The sequence below is a fragment of the Dipodomys spectabilis genome, unplaced genomic scaffold (assembly GCF_019054845.1).
Source record: "Dipodomys spectabilis isolate Male_0828 unplaced genomic scaffold, ASM1905484v1 ptg000054l, whole genome shotgun sequence".
NCBI classification, from domain to species: Eukaryota; Metazoa; Chordata; class Mammalia; order Rodentia; family Heteromyidae; genus Dipodomys; species Dipodomys spectabilis.
In genome coordinates this window covers 42,387,748-42,409,986 of record NW_024870731.1, presented here as the reverse complement: position 1 = coordinate 42,409,986, position 22,239 = coordinate 42,387,748, and the positions used below count along the sequence as shown (strand labels likewise).

The window sequence follows — 22,239 nt, the reverse complement described above, 5'->3', positions numbered from 1 at the left end:
AAAGTTACAGCAACCACCTAGAAGCCTTGCCAGTGGCTGAGTTCCCCTGCTGGGTGCCAGGCATCTGTGGATGGTATTCTTTTTTTGTTGTTGTTGGTCATGGAGCTTGAACTCTGGGCCTGAGCGCTATCAGCTCAAGGCGAGGGCTCTACTGCTTGAGCCACAGCGCCACTTCCGGTTTTCTGGTGGTTTATTGGAGATAAGAGTTTCAGGGATTTTCCTGTCTGGGCCAGCTTTGAACCGTGATCCTCAGATCTCAGCCTCCTGAGTAGCTAGGATGACAGGTGTGAGCCACCGGTGCCCAGCTTTATGGATGGTGTTTAGAAACAGCACACAGACTCCCATAAAAATCCTCGAGGGACTTGGAGCCAGTTAAGTGCTGAGCCCCTTAACTGTGCAAGGCCCTGGTATTTAATTCTCTTTTGGCTTTTACAAGCTCGGAGTACTTGCATGTCCCGCTATCTCAACAGAATAACTGGATCGTCAAATAAGGTCAAAGATGACCTTATCAAGTTTGTGCTAGGATTCTGAGATGATTCTGGAAGGAGAAAACCATGGCTGTCACATAGGTAGACTTTCTTTTGCTTTTCTTTTTTGGGCTGGGGCTGGAAGCCAGGGCTCAGACATGCTCACTCCCAGCCTGCAGGCTGAGATTTAAATAATATTTGCCCATACACACTAAGCAATAAGAGGTATATTTTATGTACATATTAATGTATACGCTTCCTGGCACACAACAGGAAATACATTTCACACCAAGTATATTCTGTGTGTGCAGTATCTTTTGGTGCTAGGAATTATATTTCACATGAACGTGTGAAGTGACAATTTTTTTCTTTTTGTTTTTGGTCAGTCATGGGGCTTGAACTCTGGGCCTGAGCACTGTCCCTGAGCTCTTCGGCTCAAGGCAAGTGCTCTACCACTTGAGCCATAGTACCTCTTCTGGTTTTCTGATGGTTCATTGGAGACAAGAACCTCAGGGGCTTTCCTGCCTGGGCTGGCTTTGAACCGCGATCCTCAGATTTCAGTCTTCTGAGTAGCTAGGGTGACAGGCGTGAGCCACCAGCGCCCAGCAAAGTGACAATTTTAACAGACAAGAAATAAATAGCACTAAAAGCAGAGCCGGCATGCTTTCTCAGGATATCTCAATGATAATGACCTCGAAGTCAATGATTTCTTCATAAAGATGAAATAAATTCATTGCAACTTGATTGCATCACCTAAAATATAGCCCTTGGCTTGAAAACGTGCCCTGATGTTTTATGAGGCTTGATATAAAAAGGAAATGGTGGAATTAAACCAGCAAATTCTTTTGCAATCAATGACTGCAGTTGTACAGTGTGCTACAGAGCAGATGTAGTCAAATGTCGAGAGAAGTTGGACCCAGTCCCCAGCCTGACCAGCAGGCCTGTTGATAGCTCTATTCAGAATACATTCTTGTCCTTAAGGAACTGACCCACATTAACAACTTGAATTCTGTAAACTATTTTTAAAGGGTCACCAGTTAGTGATTGATTGCGAAGTATCTTGGTGGTTTCCACTATGAAAACCAAACATCTGTATGGTGGAACAAAAAAAATTTTTTTTTCCAGATACATTAGAGTCAGGAGGGATGAAGCCTGAGTTCTAAGACTATTCTTCTTACCAGATTAATTTGGAGAGAGTAAAGGAGAAGAAAGGAGAAAAAAACCCAGAATCACAGCTGGGCTGCAGTTCTGTTGTACAGCCTTATGCTTAGTAGGCTCAAGACCTATGTTTAATATCAAATATGAAAGAAAGAAGGAAGGAGAAGGTAGAAAAAGAGAAAGGAAGAAAGAAGGAGGGGGGAATTAAATATCCAAGGAAATAAAATTCTGAATTAACTTGGTCACTTAAGCCATAATGATGTTTCAAAGAATTGACTAATCCTTGACAAAAATACTACTATCAAGTTACAGCTGAAATTGGTCTTGGGGGTGAGTCAACCAATCAGAACCAAATGGTAATGAAGAATTAATTCTTTGAGCAAGCGTATCTTCTGTGATTTTCCCGAGTTAGCACTGCATTTTCTGAAAACATGTGTTTTCTCAGGTCTTCCCCATTATTTCTTGGAAATGGATGGGCTTGATTTGTGTGAGTGTGTGTGTGTGTGTGAGTGTGTGCGTGTGTGTGTGTGTTGGTGGAAGATGGAACCCAGGGCCTACCACAAGCTACCACTGACCCGGCTGCAGTCCTGGAACCTTGAATTTAGATTCAAGTTTGCCTATCACACTGGGATTGTATTGCACGGGTATTTTCTTTCTCCTTTCTCCAGGTGTGTCCATTTTCTGCATTCATGGGCAGTGCAAAAGGGCACAAATCGAAGTCCTATATGCCACGTAAAACCCTATTCCCAGAAATAGCCAGAGTTGTCTTAGAAAGTACACATACACACACAATATCCAACACACACACACACACACACACACACACACACACACACACACACACACACACACACACACACACACATATTCTCTTTGTAGCTATTAGAGCAACACCAGACACATCGCCATTACCGCTCTACTGGCTTGCAAACACTAGTTCCCTGTGGCTTTCCAGTCTCTACCCTCAGCATTGTACGTGCCGGACGCACACACCATACTGAAAGCTTCAGGTCCCTGATTGAACGAGGCCCGCGTGGGCAGCATCAGGTTCTGCAAGCTGGCATCTGTGGGGCGGCCGCCCTCTCCCACCACCACCCCGTGCGCTGAGCCGCCAGGGCCCGCGGGCACCTACCGTTGTGTGACATCCCCACAGCAAGGCACTTCTGGAACCGACAGTACTGACATTTATTCCTACTCTTTTTGTGGATCCGACAGTTGAGGTCACACCGGTCGTAAATAAGCTTCAACCGGATAGTCCTTCGGAAGAACCCCTGCAGAGACACACCAGAAGCAAACTTTATGCCTTCGTGATCCACAGAGGTAGCACTCACCCACGGCTCTGGCTCCCGAGCCCTGGCCTGCGGGTCGGGGGAGGGGGCTCCCGCGCCATGTTCTCGGGCGATGACAAGTCCCTTGCCTTCTCCAACTCAGGTTTCTTTGCTACAAGCCAAAGCCCCGGGGGACCTCGAGGGTCCCTGTCCAGCACTCAAACGCTGACCACGTCCAACTGGTGTCATTTCGTGTACCTTGGCACGCGCTTCGGTTTTCAGCATGCTCTAAGAAGGGCTCTGGATTTAATGAAATGCAAATAAAACACCATGTAATCAGTTCAGTCTCTCCGAGAGTCATTCCAACTGCATGCCCCGGCCTTTATAATTGTGCTCAGCAGCTTGGCAAAGTTATAATCATTTCATTCTAAAATATGATTGGGGCCAAGAAAAATCCACATGTGGATTTTTTTTTTTTTAGAAAAATTCTCTCGGTTGCATAATTTCCGGCAGAGTTTGTTTCATTTATTATTAGTATTATTTTTTGTCATTGAAAGAGGGCCTCATCATGGAAGCCTGCAGACAGAAAGAGATAATAGGAAATAACGTGAGACGCCATGCACAAGTTCCCAGAAGTTCTACTCTTGCAAGATGACAAACAAGGCTGTTTGGGGCTGACAAGTCTGCTAAATTTCCTCTGGCTTTTGGATAGAACCAAAGAAGGCTTTTTTTTTTTTTGTCAGTCATGGGGCTTGAACTTAGGGTGCTGTCCCTCAACAATTTCGCTCAAGGCTAGTGCTCTACCACTTTGAGTCAGAGCTCTACTTCTGGTTTTCTGATGGTTAATTGGAGATAGAATCTCACAGACTTTCCTGCCCAGGCTGGCTTTGAATCTCAATCCTCAGATCTCAGCCTCTTGAGTAGCTAGAATTACAGGTGTGAGCCACTGGCACCGAGTCTGAAACAGTTTTTAAATTAGGAATGTCTTCCTGCTCCATTTTTGGGGTTTATAATATTCTTATTCACTTCCATTGTATTCATCTTTGTAAAATTTAGTTTTTTTTTTGTTTTTTTTTTTTGGGTATGGCCTTGGGGCTTGAACTCAAGGCATTGTCTCTGAGATTTTTGCTCAAGGCTACTACTCTTAACACTTGAGCCACACCTCCATTTTCCAAACTCAGTTCTTCATCTATTCAAACTGCTTTGGTCCTGTCTGGTACACAAAGCAATGGCTTAGTCTTGGTTCTACTATGGGTATGTATTTTGACTTTTTCCAGAATTCATAATCTGTAGTTGTTACAAATACCTTCTCTAATAGCTTACTTCCCTTGAAGCATATTTTTCATTGTTTTAGAATAACCTGCAAATATGTTCATTTCACCTTTGTGTGTGGAAGACCAAAGGCACTTTATTTTCTCTCAGTGCAACCTGTCCCCTGCTTTGAAGGTGAGCTCTCCGCGGTGCTGGCTCTCCTGCCTCGTTCTCCTGCAGCGTGCCTGGATACGGATTTCTTTTCACTTATTCTCCAGACACATTTTTTTTTTTTGGTTGGTTGTGGGCCTGAACTCTGGGCCTGGGCGCTGTCCCTCAGCTATTCAGCTCAAGGCCAGCGCTCTACCACTTGAGCCACAGCGCCACTTCCGGTTTTCTGGTGGTTCATTGGAGATAAGAGTCTCACAGACATTCCTGCCCGGGCTGGCTTTGAACCTGTGATCCTCAGATCTCAGCCGCCTGAGTAGCTAGGATGACAGGCGTGAGCCACCAGCACCTCGCACCAGACACATTTTCTAAATCTTGACTTCACTTTTTTTTTTTTTTTTAAACTCAGTTCTGGGATTCAAATGAATACTTCCCTTTATTATTCCAGAGCCAATAAAATGAAGTGCATTTTCAACCTGTTTTCCTTTTTTCTTTTTCTCCCAACAGCTTACTCTTCCGGTTACCAGGGAGTCTGAGAGCTGCTGGCATCGTTTGTTCTTAGCTCTTCCCGTCTGTCTGACAAGGTGACTTCTGGCTTTGATTGTGTCTGTTTCACAATGTTTTCCAACTCCTCCTTAATTGCTTTATTTTAAACAAAATTTCATGTGCTACGAGGTCCCAGATTGGCATTTATCTTACACTGGGATTAAAAGCCGTGTGCTGGGCCCACTCCAGCTTCTCCCTGTGTGTGGTCTGTCCGGGCTGAGTCCATAAGCTACGGGACGCAGCCGGGAACACACGAAAGCCCATTCGACTGGGGTAAGGTCCTGCAGACTACGCAGCAGACCACTGTGCCTTTTGTGCGTCCTAAACCGTCTCTCAGCAGAGGTTAACAATGTGATTGCCACGGTTTGGTTGTGGCCCCGAAGGGTTCACATGTTAACATTCAGTCCCCTGGTGGGGGATAAGAAGATGGAATTTAATCTGACTGCGGCGGTTAAAGGTGAGACCTCGGGGAGGGGATTGGGATTAGCTAAGGCCTTTTAGGATGCAGCCACCATGATTGAATCCTGATGACTATGAGACCAGGGTGAGAGGGGACACACGGACACACACACACACACACAGACTCACACACAGAGACTCACACACACACACACTCACACTCACGCTCACACTCACACTCACACACACTCACACATACACACACGCTCACACACTCACACACACACTCACACGCTCACACACACACTCACGCTCACACACATACACACTCACTCACGCTCACACACACACGCTCACTCACGCTCACACACACAGACACACACACTCACACACACATACACACTCACTCACGCTCACACACACAGACTCACACACAGAGACTCACACACACTCACACACATACACACACGCTCACACACACACACTCACACACACTCCCTTTATCATGTCAAGAAGCCCCACACTTTTTGGCAATGCTGTATCAAGAAAGCCATCAACCAGCCCGGCACCAGCAGCTCACTCCTGCAGTGCTGGCTACTAAACGTTGGTGAGACTCCCTCCCTCCCGCACCACAACCAACACCTGGGTGCAGTGTCTGCCATTCCCGTTGGCTGAGGCAGAGGCCAGAAGGGTTATGGCTTCAGGCAGCCCAGCCAAAAAGTCTACATGTCTCCATCTCAACAGAAGAAGCTGGGCCTGGGCTTACCTGCGTTTGGCAGGTTTTATGGAGTGTTTAGTCTCTATCTCTGCATTCTAACCTGTTTTTCTGTTTGTGCATTTTGTTTGGCAGTGCTCGGGATCAAACCTGGGCCTTGCACGTGCCAGGTGAGTGCTCTACTATTGACAGAGCTGCACCCCAGTCCTTAACTCACAGGGTTGTAAATAAGCCCATTCGTAAGGGTGAAGCGAAACCCGGAAACCAACATCTGGGCCTCACGCATCCCTCACAGTCTTGCAATGATTCCTGGCACAAATCATTCAAAACAACCCCCCCCCCCCCCCGACCCAAACCTGCAAGACACCAGGGCTGGGCGCGCACACCTCAAAGGACCAGCATGGGGACAGGAACAGGGGCGGAGCAGTGCTACTTGCACCTGTGTTTCTTAGGTTTTCACACATGGTACCACTGGAAGGAGTTTAATCGGAAGGAAAAAGAATGTGACCATCTGATCTGGGCTCCCTGGACTGAGCGTGAGCCAGGCCCGCTCTGGGATGAATTCTGGGGTGAATTCTTTTTTACCTTGCACCCCTCACACGCATGGACTCCGTAGTGGAAGCCAGAAGCTTTATCTCCACACACACGGCACTCGATGGCCATGAGGGAGCTGGAAGGTTCCTCGTGGGGCCGGTTGTAGAGCTGCGTCTTCTCAGAGTAGTAAGGCGGGGAGGCCGGCTCCACTTTGATGGCACCTGTGCCAGGGGAAAACGTCAGATGATTACCCGGGACATGAACAGTGAAGAACCGAGCATAACATCCCCAAGCCTCCTTATGGATGAGCCCCGGATGGTTCACTAGACAGCACCGGGGTTTGGAGCAATGAAGAAGCCGTTTGGCTGGGAGATGGGCTGCACTGAGCCTGGCATTGAATGTAGCATCAATAACATATTTCATCCAAACGCTGCATTTTTTAAAGAAGCATTTTGCAGTCACTCTTGCAAGAGAAACACAGAAGGGCCTGGCTGTGGAAGGTCACGGGGAGCCTAGCTCAAAGGTGCCCAAACAGCAGGACTCCAGGCTGAGTGGAAAGAGGTGGTGTGTAAAAAACCATCTCTGATAAGGAGCAGGAGAAACCTACAGAAAGCTGGTACTACATTTACTGGTTAGGTTCAGGTTGGTTACATTTCCGTATTAGGCTCCAACTGAAAACCACACAGATAAATATGACCGCGTACACTATTTATCTAAGAAAAAGAAAAGAAAGAACTAGAAATACAGAAAGTTCATGCTTATGACCAGGCAATGAATGGTTGACAATGAGAGACGGGTGGCTTTGGAAAGCCACCCACAGCCAGATACGAATCAAGGAAGCAGTGCTCGAAAGATGTCCTTTATCATGAAAAGCGCAGCCCTAGTTTTTCTTGAGTCTGATGTTTTGATGTTGGTTAGTGGCATGAAGATTTATCAAGAATACAATGTAAATTTGTGCCAGGAAAGTAGGTTTCAGCATAAATGCCACAAACTACAGATTAGAAGAAAAAAAAAAGAAAACCCTTACAGTAATAGTCATTTAGCGGTGATAAGTTATGTAAGGTGGAAGTGGCGCTGTGGCTCAAGTGGTAGAGCGCTTGCCTTGAGCTGAAGAGCTGAGGGACAGCGCCCAGGCCCAGAGTTCAAGCCCCACGACTGACCAAAAAAAAAAAAAAACTACGTAAGGAAACGTACAATGATTACTTGTTAAATTATAAGAGGTCAAAAGAATTCAAAGTTCGGATGATGGACTCTTAAACTCTTAAAGGGGCAGCAAGCATGAGCTGGAGGTGTGGCTCAGTTGGTGGAGCACTGGCCACTGCGAAAGCAGATGTAGGTACCAAGTTCAAGTCCCGGTCCCAGACCTAGGGGGGAAAAAAAGCAAGCAAGCAAGGAGGAGAAAGGGAAAGGAAGACAGGAACAGGCCATCTTCCCGTCTGGACTATGACTGATAATCAAGGGTGGAGAGATGAAGGACGGAGCCCTCCTCTGTGAAGGGCATGCCTGGCTCTCTGGGGCTCTCATTCCAGGAGCCTGGAATGGGGTCACCCCCAGCCCGAGCGGCCTCAAAGGTGGACATCAACCTCATACTTTGGTATTCCTGCAGCTTCAGGTCGTATTTATAATCCGCCACCATGGGGTCGGCTCTGGCGAATGGGGTGTCCTCGTAGTGTGGATTGGAGATGCTGGAGAAGTCCACAGTGGTGAAGGGCTTGATGTCAAAGGCGTGGGGGTGCTCGTCCATCCCAGAGAGGTCCACCGAGCCAAGCCCGAAGCTGGTGGGCCAGAAAGGCATCTCGGTGTCAACCATGGCGATTTCTGAAATGGAAGCAAAGAAATGGAGCCTGAAGTCAGGTGCCGACGGACAGGGCACTCGCTCACGACTGCACGCACAGGAAGCCATGTCTTTGATAAAGCAGCCACCCTGCCATCCTTCTGAGCACCACCCCAGCTGGGTGAAAAGCCAACTCCTACCCTGGCTAACCCGGGAGAGAGCCTGTTGTGTGCGTGTGTGTGTGTGTGTACGTGCATGCGTGTGTTTGTGTGTGTGTGATGTTCTTCTACCTGTCCTGCCTACATCTCTACCCCTCACACTCTCTAAAGATACGCCAAGTTAGTTGCTTTTATTTACTTGAAATTTCTTTCCACCAAGCCCTGAGTTCAACCCTAGCACTGCCAAACAAAACAGATTTTACTCAGTACTAATTTCCACCCATTTCCACCCTCCCCAACACAACAAAACAAAGCGAGATGGAAACAAGAAACAATACAGAAGGCAAAGCAGGGAACACATGGTTTCTAAAGCGCAGAATAACCGCTGCGGCCGGCGGCGGCTCCGGCGCCACGAGCCGCGTACGTTATTTTACGTTGACTTTAGTCATCACAGTACATGAAATAAAACCTCGCCAGTTTGGGTGGCAAAGCTTGTGAGCCACAGGGGAACGGACGGTTGAAGCTCCCACGGCACCGTTACCTGCCTGGCTTGGATTCTCTGAGCCCAGTTCCCTCGTATCCACAGTGCGCCAACAAAGCAGCCAGAAAGTGTGATAAATGTGGATTCTCTGCTCAGAAACCTGAGTGCAGAGCTACGCCGAATCCAGGACTGCTACCTCAGGAGAGAAAGAAATGAGCTGCCCATCCAAGTTCCAGAGGTTCCCAAGCCCGGGGCAGGAGGTTCAAGTTCTAGGGCAGAAAGCCTGCTGTCAGCCATCCTCTGGCGGATGGAGGCCGGGGAGGAAGGGCGGGCGGCTCTTCCAGGCCTACCTGGGAATTGGCCTCCTGCCTTTTCCCAGAGAGCCCAGCTCCCAGGAATTTGCTCTCCCCGGCTAGCGCCTGCACGAGGCCGGAGACTTACTTCAGTGGTGGTTTTCGTAAGAAAAACAAAGTGCTTCTCCAAGGAAGGAGCGGAGTTCTGTGAATGCGCTCCGTGACTCCGAGAGGCTCCTGGGACCCTGCCCGTGTTCCCACGCGGGAACGTCCGCGCTGTAAGCTCCCAAACAAACTCATGTTATCTGCAGGCACTGCAAAACCTGCCCACGGTGGCCAGGAATGTGGGCGGTGATAGCTGAGGGGCCCCTGCCCCTCCGGGGGCTCAGTGACACCCAGAAAACCTCTGTGACCCAGGGTGGGGGGGCAGAGGGGGAAAGGGGGCAGCCATCGGGCTCTGTCCTCTGTCTCAAAATTCATCTACCCCCACTCAGCCCACGCCACACATCCATGCTGCGGTCTCAGCCTGGCGGGCTTCGCCTGGGCATCACTAGTGACTGCACGCAGCCCGTGCCATCCTCACACTGCCACGTGTCTGGACGATGGGCCTGGCTGCCAGGTGCTGTCCAGCCATCTCTCCCCCAGGTATTTTGTTGTTGTTGGTCGTGGGGCTTGAACTCTGGGCCTGGGCGCTGTCCCTCAGCTCTTCAGCTCAAGGCGAGCACTCTACCACTTGAACCATAGCGCCACTTCTGGTTTTCTGGTGGTTTATTGGAGATAAGAGTCTCACAGACTTCCCTGCCTGGTCTGGCTTTGAACTGGGATCCTCAGATCTCAGCCTCCTGAGTAGCTAGGATGACAGGCATGACATTACGTTTCTGTAGTTGTTTGCCTTGCAGATGTGGATGGGCATGGATGGCGTCCCTTGTCCACCATGGAACACAGAACCGTTCACCCCCCCCCCCCCCCAACGTGTCCCAGGTGCCCCGTCCACCCCTCGCTCCCCAGGGAGGGCTGTGGTTTTATGATCCTCTATTTCAGAACAGCCTCTTTAATAAATGACCGTGTCAGGGCCCGGGCCTTGGCTTAGTGGTAGGGTGCCTGCCTGGCAGGTGCAAGGCCCTGAGTTCAAGTCCCGGGACTGGCAAGAACAAAAGCACAAAAAACCCTCAACCCACACTTGAGAATAAATGACCATGCCTTCGTTGGCACCGCAGGCCCTAGAGGGCGGCCCGGCTTCGCCCTGTCTGCTGATTTTCCCCTGGTGACCCCAGGCCTCGTCCCGGTGATCCACGCAGACAGCTGTCAACCCACCGTGCAGTGTGCCCAGGATACCGGCCCCTGTCTGTGTCCTCGGCCCACTCCTCGGGTCCACGCGTGTTCCTCCGCCTAGCACTTGCTCTAGGCACCCCGCTCCCTATGTGTGAAAGCCCAGCCCGTGCTCTGGTCTTCACGAAGCTTCCGGGTCTCCAGGCACTCCTGGTGGCTCTCCCCCACCTCCCGCCAGGTGCTGACTTGGACGAAGGCTCCGCCATTCAATTTCCAGCCTGGGAGAAGAGGACGGCAGCTTCTTCTCCGTCTCCCCGGCTCTGCCCGGCGGTGCTTTCCTGGGCGCTGGCTAGTCCAGTGATGGTATTTTATAGACACGTGTAGACTAACTGCTCATTTTTTTCCCCGATGAAAAATGAAGATACTTTCTCTACGGTTCAGTGTTGCAAAGACTTACGCTCCTCAAAGGATAATAATCTCCAGAATTCTAAATCTAATACGGTATGATCTGTAACCCTTTCCTCTCAACAACGAATATTCCTTTTTCCTTTCTTTTTAGTTGATTACAAGAGAATGATAGGGGCCTGGACATTTCCCCCTGCTTTATCTTTTTGTGTGTGATGCTGGAGATTGCACCCAGAGCTTCATACATGCCGGGCACTGAGCTAACACCCCCGGCCCATGTTTTCTTCTTCTTCTTTTTGTTTTTCTAAGTGGCAAGGACAGAATAAGAAAGAAAAGCAGCTGGCTTTTCATTTTCGGGAAAACATGGCGCTCCAATCCCGCAGGGCTTCTCCCTGTCCTCCACCCTGAGCCTCTCCGGCCCCAGCGAGATGACGCACCGGCGTTACAGGGAGGCTGCGGCTCCCTGGACGCTGCATTTTATTTTGACTTAGAGATGGGTCCAGGAAACCTGCTTCTCATTCTGTCTTGAGAAAACACAAGCTTCTGTGGCTGCCAAGCCGTCAGTGGAAGAGGTGTTTTCTGTTACTCCGTGCAATTACCCATGAAAGAACAAATGAACAAAATATTTGCATGAACAACAGCCCCTTCTCGGGAATAAGCGAGCGGCTTCACTTCCAGCCGGCTGAGAGCAAGTTGTGTTGCCTCAGGGCAGATCCAGCCATTTCCCAACCCTCAGTGCGGTTCGGGGGGGGGGGGGGGGAGGCGGGGGGGGGCGGGAGGAAGAGGGGGTGTCTCAGCCCATCTTGTGAGCAAGGACAGGAATGTGTGTTTCAAACTTGGCTTTCAACGCCATTAGAATGAAGCCAGCCCACTTTTCACAAAACTCTGAAGTATGATGCCTTTCACAGAAAATGTGATCAATTTCATGCAAGAGTAAAGTAACTTCTCTAACCTGATAGGCAATATTACTGGGGTATGGAAATGGGTCAATAGAGACACTGAATTGTAAACACCAGCCTCAGAAACAGAGGGTCTACCTTTGGGGTTTTCTGTTGTCCCTTCAGAAAAGAAAAACCTCCAGTAGAATAGCTGGGAGTGTGACTTCATCCTTGATATAAACCCTAACAGAGAGAGAGAGAGACAGAGAGAGAGAGAGACAGAGACAGAGACAGAGACAGAGACAGACAAAGTCAGCGAGAGGCACAGAGAGAAAGAGCACAAGATTAAGCAGTCATGATTAAAGCATGATTTTGGGGGTGGAGAGCAGTTCTAGAGTTGGAGCTCAGGCTTCACCTGAGCCAGGCTCCCAGTCCTATGTCATGATGTTAGCAAGCAGAGGTGCCAGGAAACTACTTACCAGACGGAAAAACAGAACAGAATTTAATGCAGAGGAAAGAGATCTGCAGCAGAGTTTGTGTTTGACCCCCTGCAAATCAACTGGATGAACTGAAACATTTACGAAACCCAAAAATAATAGGCTCTGAATTTAAGAAACGTTTTTTCCTTTTCTTTCATTCTTCTTTTCTCTTTCTCTCTCTTGTTCTCCCTCCCTCCCTCCCTCCCTTCCTTTTGCAGTGCTGAGGATGAAAGCCCTTGGGCTCACAGTAACCCGTGAGCCACATACACATCATGCCAGGAATAGTCTTGAAGAGGCTAGGGCAGCCAGCACTGTGCAGGTCTATGTTTTCACATAATAGATACAGCTGTAGCTATCCTATTGCAGGTTGCCATCAGGAATATTAATGGTCAAGAAGGAAGGAGCAAGTGTCACGTCAGATGTCCTGGGTTCAATCTACTGGTCGCTGTTCTGGCTTCTCTCTACACCTAACTCCCCAATGGTGCAGCGATCACGTTGCCTACGTCATCCAGCTCTTACCAAGACTGCCTGAGACGGCAGAGAGCTGGCACAGGTCCAGACACTCACTACATTCTCAATAAACGCTAGGAGCAATTTTTGCACGTTTCAGTTCAAAGTCAGCACACTGGACCCCTACAAAGGTGCCCCAGAGCCTCCCGCACCACCACAAGGGACAGGAAGAGGAAGAGGCCAGCGAAGCCCATTGTTCCAGCAGGACGACGCCTAAAACACATGTCCTGTTTTAAAGACCCCTGGAGGAGGAGAGAACAAGGCTTCTCTCCTCCAGTTCCGGGGCCTCGCTGCTCTTTCATACCAGGAAAGTCTGCATGTTGCCTGCCATGGCCTGTATGGGTTCCGCGTGTGCCAATGACACTCCGGTGGCCCACTGCACTCAGGAAATGCGCTCGGCCCTGCCTGGCCTTGCGAGACGTGACCTGCGTGGCTGTGATTCACGGGGGCGCACACGCTGCCGTGAGTGCTGAGACCACGCCGTCTCAGTGTCTCACACAGGCTCTGTCCTGGGTCACTGTTTCCTTTTCTTCCATTTTCTACACATAAAGTTAGGATCCTCAGCACAGCATCTTTTACTGTGTGTCCTTGAAAGCAGTCCTTTAACTTCAGATTGGCCAAGGCCGGGGATTTACATTTGGACAGATGACAAAGCCCAAAGAAGCAACGATTTCTGAATAAATCACTGTGCATTGTTTTCTAGAGAAACTATCCTAAAACTTCCAGGAAAGAAAAAGAATCCACATAAATGCTGATGAATCAGAAAGACTTCGAACTTCTCAGCAGTAACCATGGAAGTTATGAAACCAATAGACCAGCATTTCCACTCTACGCCAGGTGTGTATCTTACACCCACTATCCGCGTGATTTTATGCAGATGACACAGCATATATAATTACAGACAAAATGATCCTAACATGACCTAACAGAGTTAAAAAGTTAGACAGAAAGAATGATTTATCCAGTGTCAGACCGAGTGAGTTGGTAATAGGGGGTAAATGGTTTTAGGGCCGGGGTTGAATTCCGTGGTGGTTTTTCTGAGTATACAGCTCCTTATTTTGGACACCAGGAACTAAGACAAGATTTAGAAATCAACTCTTTGGCGTGTCCTTTGTGTCTTCAATACAAGAAAATCTGTTTTCATTCTTCTGCGTTCTAACACTATGTTAAAAATCGAGCCCAGTGTTTCTGATTTCCTGCTGACGGCACCCGCTGGGTTGAAGCACATGGCACAGCCCGTCTGTCCCCTGCTGATAAACCAGGGACTCAGCAGGCTTTCCAGCCCCGATCAACAGAGCCTCACAGGAGCCTTGGCCCTGTAGCCTCAGAGACAGGGCAGCCCACCTACCGTCCCGCTGCTCTCCAATGGGCCACATCTTGTAATCTTGGGAGCTGCCTGAAGCCAGGCCTGAGGACTCTGGAGAAGGGAGGAGGACGGGATCACACCCTCACCCAAACCAATCACTTCTGCATCCTTCACCTGCAGACTCCTGCCCTCCTCCCCCAGCATTCACAGCTGTTCCTCTGCTAGGACTGCCCTGGCGTGTCTGAGGGGCGTCTCTGTGTCTCCAGCCGGGAGGCGGTGAGCTGGGACACTCCTCTGACAGGGCCCCCACGCTGCCCGGTGCCCCGTGCAGGAGCGCAGATCGTGTTCATTCAGGAGGCGAGTGAGAGAACAACACCACTCACACCTCAGTGGTGGCGTGTGAGCTTGGCAGGTGTGAGGCCTGGCGTTAACTCCTTGGCACACACGTGGCACGCACACCCACACACGTGAAGATAATAAAGGGACAGTATCTGCAATTCTATGCCCAGAAATTCAACGGCCTAGACAAAATGATCTGTTCCTTGAAAGACAAACTGCTAAAGTGAACCCCCGCCACACACACCCTAAACAATCTGAACCAGTCTGCATCTATTAAAGAAACTGAGTCAGCAATTAATAACCTTATTAGGAGGCACCAGGCAAAGATGCACTGACAGGTCAATGATACCCAACCGTTAAAGGAAGAATGTTTTTTTAAAACAATTCTTCATTATCTCATTTGGAAGATAGAAGTAGCTAGAATAGTTTCCCATTCGATGACACCAATGTTATTCTAACACCAAAACAAGACAAAGACACTACGTGAAAAAAAAATCTCTCATGATACACCTTTTATAGACACAAAGTGCTCAACAACGTATTAACAAATTGAAGACAGTAATACATAAAAATAATTCTACACCATGACCAAAAATCAGCTAGCTTTTTCCTAGGTATGCAAAGCTAGTTTGATATCTCAAATTCACTATAATCCATCACATCAATACACTGAAGAAGAAAACAAAGGGAATCCTACACAAAAAGAAAAATCTAACATCCACTGATTATTTAGGATGCTCAGTGAGTCAGGTGTGCGAGTTCACACCTGTCACCCACACTTGGGAGGCTAGAGGATTGTGAGCTCCAGGCTGGCCTGGCACGAGATCTTGTCTTAATGTCTCCTCTACAAACGACAAAACCACAGAGACCTCCGCCCAAACCAAACCAAAAACACTCAGAAAACGAGAAGACACAGCACTGCAGAGTTACCATTGCACGAATGATCAGAAAGTCACGTTTTCCTGCCAAGACCAGAAATAGGCAGGATGTTCCAGCTAATGTAAAAGAGCAGGAAACGAAAGGCATGTGGAGTAGGAAGGATGAAATAAGAAATCCTTGCTAATGACATCATCATCATCTATGCAAGCATCAGTAAGAACGAACAAGGACCAAACAACTGCTCCTAAAGCAAGCAATTAGTGATGGAGCTCCATCTACCGCCCTGGCTGCCGGCCGGTGATGGCTGGGGGTGGGTGAGAGGAGGATGATGGGAAATCTTTGGAGCATGGCCTCCACTTTCCTATGAGCCAAAACACTGCTCTTAGACATCAAGGAGGAAGGAGGAGGGTGTGGCAAGGAGGGGGGGCGCGGCAGACAGAGGAAGAAGAAGAAGGGGAGTGTTCAAGTGTTCAGAGGAGAAAAAGAAACTGGTCCGTCTCCCTCGTCCAGCTTCACCTGCACATCTGGGTCTGGCTTTGCAGAGATCGGGGAATGGAGATGCGGGGAAACATGGAGGAATTATCCGGGGGAATGTGTAATTTTCAGAAAGGAGGGAGCCACCGACCCGCTTTCTTCCTGCCCACCTCCAACCAGCCCAACCTGCTGGAAGAAACATTCACTACCAGAGCTGCTCTATTAGTGCGTATTATCTGCAGGGAAAGCCATTGTCCTACTGGAGCTGCTTAGTCTGACAAAAGACGGCGATGATCTGTGCTCTTTTATGTTGAGCTCACTGCTCCAGGAACCCTTCCCAAGAAGGCAATGGTGTCAGACCAAACAAACAGAGCCAAAGTGTCAAAACAGATGCAGCCAATTCACTGGTGGTGATGGGGCGGATTTGCAGACTTCCACTGGCTCTATTAGCCAGGACCTTAAAATACATCACAATTCAAGTGACGGATGTTCTGTGTTCTGTCTTCTTGAGTATTATGAAACACACTGCGTAAAATCACTTGATAAGAGTTCAACATTCATTTGTGATTTTAAAGAACTCTTCACTAGGAAAGACAGGGGATTTTATTAATCTAATAAAGATTAGCCACTAACAAACCAGATGTGGGAATCCTGTAATCCCAGCTACTTGGGAGGCTGAAGTTGGGAAGATTATTATGGTTTGAGGCTAGCAGGAGCAGAAAGTTATCGAGACCCTCATCTCAGTCAACAAGCGGGGCTTGTGACTGCATGTCATCCCAGCTATGCAAGGGGCAGAGGAGGAGGATGCTAGCCCGAGGCTGGCCTCTGGGACAAAAGTCTAAAACTGAAACAAAAACCTAAACTAAAGCATGACTCCAGTGGTAGAGTACTTGCTTAATATGCTTAGAGCCCTGAGTTTAAACTCCAGTACTGGGGGGGTGGGGGAGGGGGTTAATTTGACCGCTGGGAAAGACAAGACAAAAAAAAAATCTAATGAAAAAAGGAAAAGGAAAAGAACATCCACAAACAAACAATATTTGAAATATTTGAAGTTTTCTTTCTGAGGGTCAGCACGGATGTGAGAAAGATAACCAGCCGCCATTCCTTCTCTCCAACCCTGCACCAGAGCTCTGCTTCCATCACGTATCAAGGGAACACAGGCACACAGGGCTGGAAAAGGAGGAATAAAACTAACAGCACTCATGGATGACAGGATGTGAGTATATTTCTAAAACATCGACAACACCCCTGTATGGTTATTAAGAGAACTTAGTAGAGTTGCCAGACACAAGGTCTCTGTCCGAGAACAAGCTCTATTCCTGTACGTCAGCAACAAATAGAAAATTAAAAATTATTTTTTGTAATCGTACTGAAAATGTCAAATAACTAGGGGGAAAAATCTAACAAAATATGTAGGAAACATCTTTATTACACACTCAAAAATATAATAGAAAAAAATTAAAGACTAGCTGAATAAAGGAAAGGTTAGCCCATGTTGATGGAGGCTGAACAGTGCCAGTCTGTGGTTCTTCACTGGGCTTTCCCAGAGAGAACAATTCTAGCCCGGTGCCAGTGGCTCACGCCTGTAATCCTAGCTACTCAGGAGGCTGAGATCTGAGGATCACAGCTTGAAGCCAGTCCAGGCAGGAATGTCTGTGAGACTCTTCAATTAATCACAGAAAAAGCCAAAAGTACAGTTGTGGCTCAATTGGTAGAGCGCTAGCCTTGAGCAAAAAAGTTGCTCAGAGACAGCACCCAGGCCCTGAGTTCAAGCCCCAGGACTAGCCAAAAAAAAAAAAAAAGAACAATTCCTACCAAAACTTCCAGTACATCTGTGTGGAATAGACATGCTGAGTCTACAATTTATATGAAAGATCCCAGAGCTAAGAACAGCCAAGGCAGAATTTAAGAACACACTGGAGGTCCCACACATCAGCTACGGAAGCCAATCACAAAGCTGCTGTAATTCATACAATGTGTTAATTGGTACAAAGATAGAAAGAGAGATCACTGCAACAGAAAAGCAAGTCCAGAATCGACCCCACACATGCAAGGTTGCCTGGCTGGCAACAAGAGACGGAACTGCAGGGCAGTTGAGAAAGGGCGGTTCTTCAGGAAACGGAGTGGGGACTGGGAGATTCCCATGGGAATGATCCGACCTCTCCCTTCAAGCACACGCCCAAACCAGGCCCACACAGACTCAAAATACAGAATCAGGAAGCTTTTAAAGAAAAATAGACAAGGGGCTGGGAAGGTGGCTCAGTGGTAGAGCGCTTGCCTTGCATGCCTGAGGCCCTGGGTTCGATTCCTCAGCACCACATAAGCAGAAAAAAAAGGCTGGGAGTGGCGCTGTGGCTCAAGTGGTAGAGTGCTAGCCTGGAGCTGAAGGGTTGAGGGACAGCGCCCAGGCCCAGAGTTCAGGCCTCACGACCAGACTCCCCCCCCAAAAAAAAGAAAAATAGACATCAACCTCAGGCAAAGCATCTTCAACAGGAGATTATCTGTCTCTAGCTAGATCTAGAGATCATGGATGTAGAGTTGTCGGACTACTTCTGTCTTGTTGGTGCAAATATAGCCAGACACAACCATACTCACAATCAATTACCAACATCTCCTAGAACACATTTCCTCTGGCCCCCAAATAAAATGTGAATAGAAGAGCAACAGTCAGAGAACTTGTAGAACACGCATGCTGTTCTGCTTCTCTAGGTGCTAACAACACAAGTATGTTCTGTAGCTGTTGTTTGCATGCTGGGGTCTGAACTCAGGGCCTTGTACCTGGCTACGTAGGTGTTCTACCACTTAAGCCATACCACCCCCAGTTTTTCACATTTGTTAGTTTTCAAATAGAATCTCAAATTTATGTCTGAACAAGCCTGGACCATGATCCTCCTATCTATGTTTTCGATGTGGCTTGCATGACAGCTGCTATCACCATGTCAGTTTTTCGTTAAATTGGTTGAGATAGGGTCTTGGGAACACTTGCCGAGGCTTGCCTGAACTGTAATCTTCCTGATCTCTGTCTCATGAGTATCTAGGATTATAGGTGTGAGCCATAGCACTGAGCTTGCACAGGAATGTTTGTAAGGGTATTTTAGATACTTTTCTTTAAGTATGTTATACTTCAATAAAAAGGGTAAACAAGAATGTTGCACAAGAGTCCTGGGGTTGGGGAATGATGGCATAAAACCTGCAGATCAACCAAAGAAACCAGCAACTCTTTCAGTGTGTGAAGGAGGATTGCTCAAGAATTTTAGGACGCTGCTTTAAGAACTGCTCAATTGGAAGTTATAAAACAATCATGAAATTAGTCTTAACGTACAAACTCTTTTTCTTACTCGCTTCCTTGCAGGATTATTGTTAAACATATACCTCGCCAGGGTGCTCTAGATAATATATAAGTGATAAAGATTTGTCGTATCCTTCGAGAGGACTGAGTGAAGTTACCTTCTTGCTGAGAACTGGTAGTCTTGGCTTTAAGGAAGGAAGACCAGTTTTGAGAATACCATGCTTTTAAACAATGCAGGAAATGTTTCTCCCCCCAAAACTATTGGAGTCTCATGTTCAGGAAATTACTATGCCAGGACCAGTTGTGTTTTGAGATATTCCATTTAACAAGAAAGAAAGTTGATGGGTTTAGTCCATTCAAACTATTAAGTTTATGCTAATTAATTAATTTTTGCTTCATATCGTTATATAAATTTTTCTCTTTAGGAAAGTTACTATTCTATTTCACAACAGATTTGGTTCCCCCCCCCCCCCAAACCTTTCCGTGTTTTAGTTTTAGTTGGCATTGCTCTTTGCCAAGATCTTAAGCTCAGTGAATGTTCAATTAGTAACATAAAACCCAAACCATCTCAGGTCAAGATAATCAATCACCCAACACCCCATGCAAGGTGCTTTCCAGGCTGCAAAGAAAGAAACGACCTTGAGGCGTTTGCCAAGGTTAAAGATGCACAAGGTGAAGGGAAGAACTGAGAGCAAACTGATGACAGAGGCAAACTGTGCTCTACAAGCTGGGGGAGGGAGGGGTGGGTGTGCTCTGGAATAATCGGGGGTAACTTTCTGGTAGAGATGGGATATGAATTATGTGGAGCCAGAGGGGTGATTGGGACTGATTGCTACTAATGGTATTCGAAGGAAAATGTGCACACACACACACACACACACACACACACACACAGCTTCTCAGCTCTTTGGCAAAGATCAAACATCAAGTGCCTGTCCCTACCACCCAGCATGCCCCTGTGTTACCTGACCTTGCCTGATAAGTCATAATGAAATGCATACCATCAAAGCTGCTATCGGACTTATACTGATGAGTTAGACTGGATTCTCTCAGGTCAATAATTGTGGCTAGAGATGTGGTTTTATCCCTGGTAATAGATTTCTTTGGAAATGGCCCAGATGCTTTAGGTTGACCTGGCCCTCCCCTGGCGTGCTGACACTTTTAACATTCATTTGCATCATCTTTTAATCTTTAATCTTTAAGAAAACTTGCACCGGCCAGGTGCCGTGGCACACGTCTTAATCCCTGCATGGGGGAGACTAAAGCAGGAGGATCGAGTGTTTGAGGCCAGCTTGGGTTACCTGGCCAGATCCTATTTCAAAAACACCAGGAAAGAAGCAGAGGAACAGAACTTGCGGGACAATGTGCACAGCAGGTCTGGGACTTGCCTTGCACCGCGGAGGGGAGGTTGAGTTGAAGTGGAGGACCCCAGTGCCAGGGCGTCCATCGCCTCATGCTGCACATGTACTTGCCCGACGTGAAGGAAAATAACAAAAGCAACAAAGCAACCAGATTTTGCTTTCTCCTGGAGCAGCAGCTAAATGAAACGAAGGGTTCCCGCCATTCCTGTGTGGTTGTTTAGGTGAGTCGCTGGCTCATGGCCAAGACCAGTCGTTGGAAGTTGGCTTCTTTCTTCTGGAACTATGATGAGCAACGTGTCTCCATCAGGCAAGCTCTAGATATTGTGCGAAGCGTTCCTGGGAAGGTTAGAGGCACTCGCTTGCATTTTACAGTGTGAGTGGACAGAATCACCAGCTGCCGGGCACCCGTCCCCCTCGGGCCCCCAGCGGAGAGCTGTATATATCAGCGTTGGTTACTCCACCAAGCAAGAGCCGATCCGGCACAGTAGCCCTCGGGCCACGCTTCAGAAGGAGGAGAGAGAATCAACAGGGTGGTTCTCAGGGGACTTCAGATCAGAGCAAAGATCTGAGGGGCTGAAGGTGTACGTGGGGAGAGGACATCAGAGGAAGAGGAGAGGAGCAGGAGAGACATCGAGGCTCAGGAGCAAGGGGTGTGTCTGGGATGCAGGGGGAGGGGACGGGGGGAGGGGCTGACAGAAAAAACACGGGGCAGCCACCGAAGGCTTGGCGTGAGGGACAGCCCTCGCTTGCCTGTGTGTGACAGCTCATAAGCCCTGAGGGGAGACCAAGGGCAGATGCAGAGAAGCCCATCAGGGGCCTGGACTTCATGCCAGAGATGGCAGCTTGGCTCAGGGTGGCAGAAGCCAGGAGGATAGAAAAGGTGGCAGAGTCGCAGCAGGTTTTCAGACGGGTGTTGGCGGCGGAGCAGCATGCACTGGGTGCTGCCTGGGATGACAGCGAGGAGCCAAAGGTGTAGGGAAGAGGTGGAGCCGTCCCGGACAGGACGCTGGATGGCAGGAGGGCCTGTGGCTTGTTCTTGGGCAATGAGATGTGTCTGCATAGAGCCAGGCAATTCCTGGGGTTTGTGGGCAGTGAGGTGAAATACGTCTGACTGGAACCAGTTCTGCCGAGCAGAGGTGATGGCCATGGTGACTGGCAAACAGGAGCTCAGCGAATATCGGAAGATGGGTACAGAGGGATTTCGGGGAGGTGTCTATGGTCAGTGTTTCCTGGGTGGGAGGGAGTTTCGGGTCCCGAACGTCAGCTAGGAGGCCACACGGCAAACCCAGCCAAGATAAGGAGGGGCAGTTCCCTCGTGGGTCTCACAGCTGACTGTGACCTCTGCCTCCCAATGGCAGCCACCAGTGCCACTCAGCACGGACCGGAACGTCCACCTGGTGCTGGCAAACTCCTGCTCAACTATACATCACGTGGGTCTAAAACACGGTGTACGCAGAGAGCCACGAGATCTGAATTCCGGGTTGTCAGAGCCACAGTGCCATGGTTACGGGCGACGTGTGATTTCTGTGCCTCTGAGGCACAGAGGCCAAACTGCATCGAAAGGAACAGAAAAGCAACTTGGGGCAAGTGGATGGAACCGAAGTTCTACCCGACGGCGTCTGATCTGTGAGGACGCAGCCTCGTGGGCAGACAAGGAGGTGTGCACGCGCTCGACAAACTCTGCGGTCCATTTTCAAGTGAGGATGACAGCTAGACTAGCAGCATGAGCAGTCCTGCTGAGTGGAGACAAGGAGAAACTTCCCCGGCACCAAGGAACACACACACACAGCGAACCCCCACGATCTGTGGTGTTTGTGCGTATGCACGAGCATGCCCAG

The 22,239-nt window shown here is 48.6% G+C and overlaps 1 protein-coding gene across 2 annotated transcripts in view; it reads right to left on the bottom strand.

Annotated features, from left to right (window-relative positions):
* Pparg (peroxisome proliferator activated receptor gamma) overlaps positions 1-22,239 on the bottom strand; it is a 106,450-nt gene that overhangs the window by 28,535 nt on the left and 55,676 nt on the right. For both annotated transcript variants that reach the window (XM_042679905.1, XM_042679906.1), the window contains 3 exons: positions 8,097-8,324; positions 6,558-6,727; positions 2,758-2,896 (listed from right to left, as the gene is read on the bottom strand). In XM_042679905.1, the coding sequence (XP_042535839.1) occupies positions 2,758-2,896; positions 6,558-6,727; positions 8,097-8,316 (529 nt within the window). In that variant the 5' untranslated portion in view covers positions 8,317-8,324. The remainder of the gene's footprint in view (positions 1-2,757; positions 2,897-6,557; positions 6,728-8,096; positions 8,325-22,239) is intronic.